Source organism: Eublepharis macularius, chromosome 4 (assembly GCF_028583425.1).
Source record: "Eublepharis macularius isolate TG4126 chromosome 4, MPM_Emac_v1.0, whole genome shotgun sequence".
NCBI classification, from domain to species: domain Eukaryota; kingdom Metazoa; phylum Chordata; class Lepidosauria; order Squamata; family Eublepharidae; genus Eublepharis; species Eublepharis macularius.
In genome coordinates this window covers 181,136,578-181,145,753 of record NC_072793.1, presented here as the reverse complement: position 1 = coordinate 181,145,753, position 9,176 = coordinate 181,136,578, and the positions used below count along the sequence as shown (strand labels likewise).

Genomic DNA, 9,176 nt, shown 5'->3' with positions numbered 1-9,176 from the left:
TGTGCTTTTAGATGATGCAAACAGCTCTTTAGGCAGGGCATTCTCATATCCCTATGGAACATTGCATCTGAATTTGTGGATTACCTACAGTGGAGAACCTTTCCCACTACCTACTTTATTGTCCATTATATTGTGTATATATTGTCCATTATATAGTGTACCCGGAGCTAAATTCTTGGCCAGAATCCTATCAGTCACAAACACATATTCTGAAATGGAGAAGATTGAGTTTTTGTTATCTGATATTGATAATCTTGTGTCTTATACTCAGTTTGCACTCGCAGCCAAAAAGATAAGATCTAAGGTGGTACTAAATTAGGCTGTTTTGTGATTCCTGGGATAGTTTGGCATACTGTACTGTTTTAATTCATTTTAATTAACCGCTACAAACGGTGATAATGGATTTAACTGTTTATTAGTTGATGTTTGGTAAATTGTGATGGCCTATGGCTATAGACAATAAACTCTTTGGAACTTTGGTAAAGAGGGACATTTCCAAGAAATTGAGCCTCATGCTGGACTTCATCACTTCAGGCCTGTGTGGTGGCACCTGGGAGTGGATTAAACTAAGCAGAATTGACTTCTAAATAAATTTGCTTCGGGTTGGGTAGTAAATAACAATTTTTTTTTGTTGTAGTGAAGAAATTCAGAACATTTTTTAAAGGGGGGTTTAGACAAAAAAATAGTGGAATATGGAAGCATTCTCATCCCTTTTATCTCTGTGCTAATAAAACACAAGACTGAATGCGATCTTTGCGAGCCTTTGAAAGGCTCTGTACAGGCTTCATTGTTCAGTCTTTAGAACAGGGGTAGGGAACCCTGGACACTTGTGCCTAAGAGCAGCACACCCGAGCGTTTGGCTTATGTTGGCTTGCTCTCTGGGCTTTTTTGCACACTCACATTTTTCCTGACTTTCTTAGCACGGGATCCCCAAACACTGGAAGATCACCATGCACCGGTCTTTCCCCCCTCCTGGGATGCAACATTAGTACCTTGTCCACAGATGTGCATGTGTTATTCTAAGAACACATTTTATCCACCCACAACAGCACCAAGGCTCATTTTGAGGGGGAACACACAGGAACGCAATTCCGGCAGTTCCCCCAAAGAGGTCTCATGACAGGTGGCCCCGCCCACCCGACTTTCAGCCATCTTGGGCCCGTTTTGGCCTGGATTGGGGCTGAAACAGCCCGGATCAGGTCTTTGACGGGTAGTGGATCACTCTCCAGCACAGCAGCAGCCCGACCCTGACCATTTTGGGCCCCTTTTCAGCCCCTTTTTGCCATTTTGGGCCCAATTTCGGCCCTGAATGGCCAGGATTGGGTTCCTAAACAGCCAGGATAGGTGATGTCGGGTGTGTGTGGCATATGCAAATCAGCCATGCTACTGACACACTTCCGGTGATGTCAAAGGGCATGGCATATGCTAATGAGTTATGCTAATGAGTTCCTCCAGCTCTTTTTCTATGAAATGACCCCCTGAACAGCACTAATTATAAAATGATCACATGATTATAAAGAAGTACCTTTTTCTATAGTTGTTCATTTTTCTGAACATTTCAGCTTCTAAATCTGTGACTTCCTTTTTAGTAAGCAATATTTTGCCCTGATTTGTTACTGCGTTTTGCTGATCGTGATAAAACAATACTGAATTATTGATGTTACATCAGCGCTATAGGACAGGCTAATTTTTCAACCGGTGCATGTTTTAGAGTTCTTCTCAGTAACCTAAAAATTAAAGACATTTTACTCAATGGGGCTTACTCCCAGGAAAGTGTTCTTAATATTGCATTCCACCAAGCTGGACAATAACATATTTGACTGTTGAAATCTGAATTAAGTACAAACAAGAACAATTTTTAATAGAGGAATACAAGAAAGAGGTCCAGGAGTCCTCACAGGAGAAGGGAGTTTCCTTCCTCTCTCCAGCCCTTGCCGTCTCTTCTGCTCCGGATCTCTTTGCCGGATCTCCCACATCAACCCCTTCTGATTTTCCGTACTTTCACCTTTTCCAGCCCTTTCCTGTCAGACACCTTTTTCAAACGCCCTGGATTGAACTACAGACTTTTGACAGGCAAAACAGGAGCTCTGCCACTGGCCAAGGGCCTCTCCTTGGCTCTTCTCTTATCCCCAGTCCTGCCTCTGCTCTCCTCCCATCCACATTAGTCACACAAGCCAAACACTGCGGGAGAGGCACTGCATATCAGAATAGAAAAGCTGAAGAATACGGGAGCAGCTGCAGAGTTCTTTTCTCTATAATTTTTCTGTTAATTCTTCTGCTTGTAAAAGGAGGGGGGTGACTTTCCTTGCTGGGGGCAAATATTTGGGGGGGATCTCTTGAGAACATCTAGACTGATCCGCTGAGTACCCTCCCAGCTTGGTCCTACCAACATTAGAAAGTAACAGGTCCAAAACCCTGGAAAATTCCTTATAGCAAATTCTGCAGTACTCAGGCAACCTGGCACATTGGACCAATAAGAAGAAAATGGAGCAAGGGGCATTAGAGTCGCTTATTAGATCTCATGTTTCACAGTATGCTTTGTCAGGGGATATAAGAGGATAAAATTAAAATGAATAAAATACATTAATTCAAATAACTCACAATGCATTCAAATTATTAAGGGGACATTGCTGTTTCAAAGATTATTTAAGGTCAGTTTACGGTCAGACATTCAAAACACTCTTCAAGCCCAATTCTGATCATGGCATAGAAGACCCCGCACAGGGCAATTGCCCACCCCTCCCTCCAGCAGCGCAAGGCGGCGACCCCAGTGGTTGAGATCTTAAGCTCTCTCAGCCACTTTAATTCGGGGCCGCAAGGGCACCTGGGAAATGTAGTTCCCAGGGGAGGACCAAGAGAAGGACAAGACCAGGAGAGTCGGACAGAAAAACCCTCCTTTCCCAAGCTGGTCTCTCCTGCATGGAGCCCTCCTAGGAGGCTTCTCGGCCCACCGAGGCAGGAGAGCCGGGAAACCTCCCCTTCCCTCCCCATTGGGCTTCTTTATGGCGTTTGGGCTCTGGGAGAAACTACAACGCCCAGAAGGCCCCGCGCGCACAGAGAGGCCCGCCCGCCTTTCCCAGGCCTCGATGGGGCTGCAGAGGAGCTTTGGCGGCAATGGCGGTTCAACGCGGCTGGCTTCTCTCTCGGCCTCTCCAGGCGGAGGGAGACTTCGGCTTCTTCGTGTCTGCAGGGGAGGTGGGTTCAGGGCGGCGTGCACGGATCTGGGGCGAGGGGCGGGGGGAAAGCACGTGTGAACGGGATGGAGGGGGAAGAGGAGGTTGGGCTGAACCCTGGCTGCAGTTGCCCCCCTCCTAAATGGCCTTTACCACGAGGGAAGGCTTAACCAGGTCAGTAAATGAGGCAGACTCGGGTCCGGGGAAGCAAGAATGAAATTGCCTTGGAAAGGAAACGTCCCAGGTATTACAGATTTCCAGGGCACAAATGAACGTCGGCCCAACAAGTGGGGGGGGGGAGGGGGGAGGCGGCGGGTGCTGCCCCTCTTGGCAATGCAGGAGCCTCTTGACTGACCCCCCCCCTCTGCCTTTGGCTCTCTGCAATTTTAAACTTTTAACAGAATGAACAAGTTAAAGAGGAAACGGCCCAGGTGGCATCTGTGTGAGGAGGGGTGTGTGTGTTTTTGCACACGTGGGTGTGTTCCATGCTTGCGACCTGGGTGGATTTTGTCCTTAACAGCTCCATGGGCCCCTGGTCTGATCCAAAGGGGGCCCTTGTCTGTTCTCCCCGCACATTTTAAGGGGCTCCCTTGGCCTGCACCGTGCACAAGCGAAACCAAAAGAGGTGTTTGGCCAGATTTGGCGGTAAGAATTTTCAGCACGTTCCGTGCCTTCCTCTGGAGTGTGATTCCCATGAGCCTTGCCGTAGGTCCGCAATATATTTAACTGGACTCAACCAACAGAAGCCCAGTTCTGGGCAACATTCTGAGTTTGTATTTCTTGGAGACTTTCACTATCTCAGTATATGCCAGAGGCTGAAAAAAAAAGAATAATTCCATTTTTCTTGCCATCTGTTTGATGTTTGGTATTCACTTGATCAAATAGCTGGCTGGTGGGATTCTGCTTTCTTTCTTGAATGCTCAGGAATGGGAATCGATGATCAAGGGGGCAACATTTTCCTCTTTCAGAGCTCCCAGATGTCCTTGGAGGAGGTGGCCGTGTTCTTCACGGAGGAGGAATGGGCTCTCCTGGATCCGGGCCAAAGAAAACTCTACTGGGAAGTGATGCAGCAAAACTACGAGACCCTGGTGTCTCTGGGTAAGGAGCCTCTCCCTTTTATCCCAACTACAGAAGGGGAAAGAGGGGAGGAGGGGCTGCATTTTTCTTTGACCCAACTTTCACTGGCCACTGAGAAAAGATTGGAACTCTTGCTCGTGGGGATATTACAGTCCCTGAAAAAGAAAACATTCAATACATTCAGGCTGCAGAGAAATCTGTTGATGAAGAGGGCTCTGATCAGGAGAAATGGATGATGTCAAATTAGGTTCATGCTAGTAAATCCCTGCAGTTCATATTTCAACGGCCAACCACAGCCCTCCTGCGTTGCTCTATGGGTCCTCTGCTTATAAAAAGCACTGGGCTCCCAGGCTGGCTTTCACTTTCGGTGGGCAGTGGAGTGGGGCAGAGCTGTTGCCTGCTACTTGCTAGCCTTTCGGGGAGAGACAGAGTATAACTCAGCTTGGATTTTTGGGATAGGGATCTATCTTCTCTGGGGTTTCCATGACAAGCGGCAGAGTGCAGCCTGCCGGGGAGGGGGGGACACACTTTGAAGGGAGGGAGGTTCCTTCTCTTCCCCTTTCCAGCCAGATGGAGGAGGGGGTGAGACTTCGAAGCAAAGGAGCTTCAAAGGAGAGACTTTGAAGCAAAGTAGGTTCCCAGTGTTGCTGGCAAGCTGCGCCAGGAACCTGCTTAGCTTCAAAGTCACCCTCTTTCCACACGGAGGGGGGGACACTTTGAAGTGAAGCAGGTTCCCGGCATGGTGGCCAGCCGTGGTGGGAACCTACTTCAAAGTCTACCCCTTCCGAAACAGCTGGAGTGGGGGGACTTTGAAGCGAAACAGGTTCCCGTGCCTTTGGGAACTTTGCAAGCCACTCTGGGAATGTGGTGGCTGGAATGGAAGGAGCTTCCCTTTTTGGCCTCCTCTGCTGCTACATGGCCCTGAAGAGCAGCAGAGAAGGCCGAAGCTGCCTCCTCTGGCCCTTCCTGCCCCTCAAATGGCTGCCATGATGGCCATTTGAGGGGTAGGAAGGGCTTTTTTGGCCGCCTCTGATGCTGAGCTGCCCATAGGGCAGCGGAAAATGCTGGAGCCACTGTTGCTGGGACACCACAAAAGCAGAACGAAGGTAAGTGGGGTGGGGGTTGTGAAGTGTTAAAGGGCCCTGCTACTTGCAAGTGGCAGAACAGGGTCCTTTAAACTATCAGCTGTCTGGCGGCAGGGGGAATCCAGGAGAAAACCCAGACCCCTGAATCATTTGGAATGCTCTGAATCTTTACAAAGCATTCCAAAGTGATTCAAATATCCGAATCCGAACTGGCTTGCCTCTTCGGGTTTTGGATATTTCCGAATGTTTTTCCCGTTTCGGGTAAACCTGAATATTTTCGGGATGCATACCCCTAGTTAAAACCTGTTATAGCCACAAACAGCCCAGCCTATTATTGAGAGAAACCAACTCTGGAAGGGAGGCAATACTGTGATTGCCTAGCAACAGCCAAAGAGGGCATTTATTTTAAAAAAAACTGCTAACAAAACCTGTTGTGGGGAAAAATACAACGGGATCTATGTCAGTCTATGAATGTCAAATTACTATGAATTCATCTCTCACCCCTTGCTGCAAGAAATCCAAGGTCTCTTGATTCAAAGGATTTTATTGAAAGATAATATTCCGAGTACAGGTGTCCATAGATGATCCAAAAGCTAGAGAAGCTGCTGGCTGAACAAGAAGCTTTGTTGAGAATGACGTGTTAGTTACATGTTGCAATATATCAAACCTGCATTTCCATCCTCCCCCCACAGGCCCAGCTAAAGCAGAGGGACTGGAATGTGAAAGTAGCTCCTCCAAGGTCTGTGGCCAGCCTTGCTTGCTAAGGCCGTCCTACAACACAGCTGCTTCTGTTCTGCAAACAGACAACACTGGAAAACTACAGTAGTGAGCAAACACTGAGAAAACAATATGGCAGTGCTATGGATAGCAGACCTGACAATCTAGAAAGGGGAGGACGGGCCAGGTAAAGAAGGGGGGCATTGCCATCTCTTCCGTGCCTGTTTCCAGCTGGGTGAAGGTGAGGGGGGGCATTGCTGCCTGCTCCGTGCCTGATTCCAGTGAGTTTATGGGGGTGGGGGGGGCTGACTACCACCTACACCAGGTGGAAATGTTCACTCCCCTTTCACCCAACTGTGATCAGGTTCAGAGCAGTCGGCAGTGCTGCTCCCTTCACCCTCCCGGGATCAGGAGTGGAGCAGATGGCAATGGCAGCTCTCCCGCACCAGGATCAAGTGTGCAGCAAGCGGCAATGCTGGCTTGCCCTTCACTCGGCCAGGGTCACTAACAGAGGGGTGGCCATGCCTGCCCCCTGCCTCCATCCAGCCAGGATCAGTGATGGAGGAAAAGGGCCTGTCTGCCCTCCCTTTTCTAGAACCCATTGTATTTTTTCCCGCGACGGACGTTGTTGATAGTGATTACATATTCCTGCAGTTATTTCAGGCCCTCGGGTCTCAATATAAAAAGTACTATACACATTTTACTTGATAATAGATATTTTTACCCTTTAGATTTCTTCCTTTTTCTTATTTCATTTCTGTCTCTCTTTTTCAGCTGCAGATATGAGGGAAATGGCAAGTGAGAAGGAACAAGAAGGGGCAATTGTGTGGGGAAATGAAGATCTGGAGGGAGAAGCCAAACCAGGGGATCAAGTCGAACCAAAGAAGCAGCAGAGAAGCAAAAAGGAAGCAAAACAGAAGCAGAGGAAGAAATTGCTTTCCTATCAGAGTGGAAAGATAACCGAGGTCCCAGGCCATGATGAAATGCAGAAGAGAAAGAAAAAGCATAAGGGTCCGAGGAAAGCCAGAGCATTGAGAAGTACACTCAGACTTAAAATATATCTGAACATTTCAACGTCCTGGAAAACATATAAACGCTCGGAATGTGGAAAGACCTTTTCTCAGAGTAAAAAGCTGACTAAGAATCAGAAGATGCCCACAGGGGAGAAGCCATATAAATGTTTGGAGTGTGGGAAGAGCTTCTCTTATAAATGTAACCTAACTAGCCATCAAAAGCTTCACACAGGGGAGAAGCCATATAAATGTTTGGAATGTGGGAAGAGCTTCTCTTATAAAGGTACCCTAACTAGACATCAAAAGCTTCACACAGGGGAGAAGCCATATAAATGCTTGGAGTGTGGGAAGAACTTCTCTCGAAATAGCAATCTAACTAGACATCAAAAGGTCCACACAGGAGAGAAGCCATATAAATGCTTGGAATGTGGGAAGAGCTTTTCGCAAAGGCGTGACTTCACTAAGCATCACAGGATTCACACAGGGGAGAAGCCATATAAATGCTTGGAGTGTGGGAAGAGCTTCTCTCGAAATAGCAATCTAACTAGACATCAAAAGGTCCACACAGGGGAGAAGCCATATAAGTGCCTGGAATGTGGGAAGAGCTTTTCGCAAAGGCGTGACCTCAATAACCATCACAGGATTCACACAGGAGAGCCATATAAATGCTTGGAGTGTGGGAAGATCTTCTCTCAGAACGGCTTCCTAACTATCCATCAAAAGGTTCACACTGGGGAGAAGCCATATAAATGCTTGGAATGTGGAAAGAACTTCTCTATGAATTACTCCCTAACTAGCCATCAAAAGCTTCACACAAGGGAGAAGCCGTATAAATGCTTGGAGTGTGGGAAGAACTTCTCTTGAAATAGCAATCTAACTAGACATCAAAAGGTCCACACAGGGGAGAAGCCATATAAGTGCTTGGAATGTGGGAAGAGCTTCTCTTGGAATGTCAACCTAACTAGACATCAAAAGGTTCACACAGGAGGGAGAAGCCATAGAAATGTTTGGAGTGTGGGAAGAGTTTCTTTTTGAATAGCCACCTAACTAGCCATTGAAAGGTTCACATGGGGAAGAAACCATTTAAATGCTTAGGAGTTTGGGAAGAGCTGTTCGCATAGTGGTGACCTCACTAAACATTACAGGATTCACACAGGAGAACCCATATAAATGCTCGGAGTGTGGGCAGCTCTTCTCTCAGAAAGGCTCCCTAACTTGCCATCAAAAGTTCACATGGGGGAGAAACCATATAAATGCTTGGAGTATGGGAAGAGCTGTTCTCAGTCTGACAGCCTAAATAGACATCAAAAAGTTCACACAGAGCAGGACCCATATAAATACTTAGGACATGGGAAGAGCTTCAATGATTGCAGCCACCTTACCATACAACTTGATAAGCACACTGGAGAATAGCCATTCCACCATCATTTAATTTTGCCTTCTATGTTCCATGAAGTGTGTGATGGAAGCTTTCTTTGACAAGGATCATCTCTCTGCTTACTTCCTTTTTCTCCATCTCTCCTCTATTCTTTTCACATCAAACAAACTTATATACAACCCCTGGTGAGCAAAACATGCATATTTTTCTCCTCTTTTTTTTAAAAAATTTTTATTGGTGAGTATACTTGTCAAATTTAATACATACATTCCCTCAATATCTAATTTACCCTATCCCCCACCCTTTTCCTCCCCCCTCCCTGTCGACTTCCAACAGCTTTCCAACCCTTAACCCCTCTTTTTACTTAATAAAGTCCCTTACTCTAAGCACATTCTAAATTTTTTTTCAGATATTCTATCATATATATCAAATATCCTATCAATATAGTATACTTCTATCAATTATACTATCAAATATTCTGTCAATATAATATACATCTATCGGTTATACTATCAATATAGTATACATCTTATACCCCTCAATATAGCAGACCAGTATAATATAATATAATATATAACAAAAATCTTAGTTTAAACATACTCTATTTCTTTTAGACATATATTCTATCAAATGTACTACTGTCAGTATAATATGTATTAAAACCCCTACTGTGTGCCCTGCCACCAATGTGGCACAGCACCCAACACCATATTACACAGTCATTATATAATAT

General features: G+C 46.2%; 1 protein-coding gene across 1 annotated transcript; it reads left to right on the top strand.

Annotated features, from left to right (window-relative positions):
- Positions 1 to 4,989: 4,989 nt before the first annotated feature.
- LOC129327976 (zinc finger protein 239-like) lies at positions 4,990 to 8,478 on the top strand. Its single transcript, XM_054976724.1, has 3 exons — positions 4,990 to 5,005; positions 6,827 to 7,684; positions 8,294 to 8,478. The coding sequence occupies exons 1-3, from the start codon at positions 4,990 to 4,992 to the stop codon at positions 8,476 to 8,478; spliced, it is 1,059 nt and encodes a 352-aa protein (XP_054832699.1).
- The last annotated feature ends 698 nt before the right edge of the window (positions 8,479 to 9,176 follow it).

Excerpts from the sequence above, each read along its gene's own strand:
- LOC129327976 (XM_054976724.1), top strand. Across the intron at positions 7,685-8,293 it reads GAAGAGCTTTTCGCAAAGGC|TTCACATGGGGGAGAAACCA; the intron begins GTGACCTCAATA and ends TGCCATCAAAAG.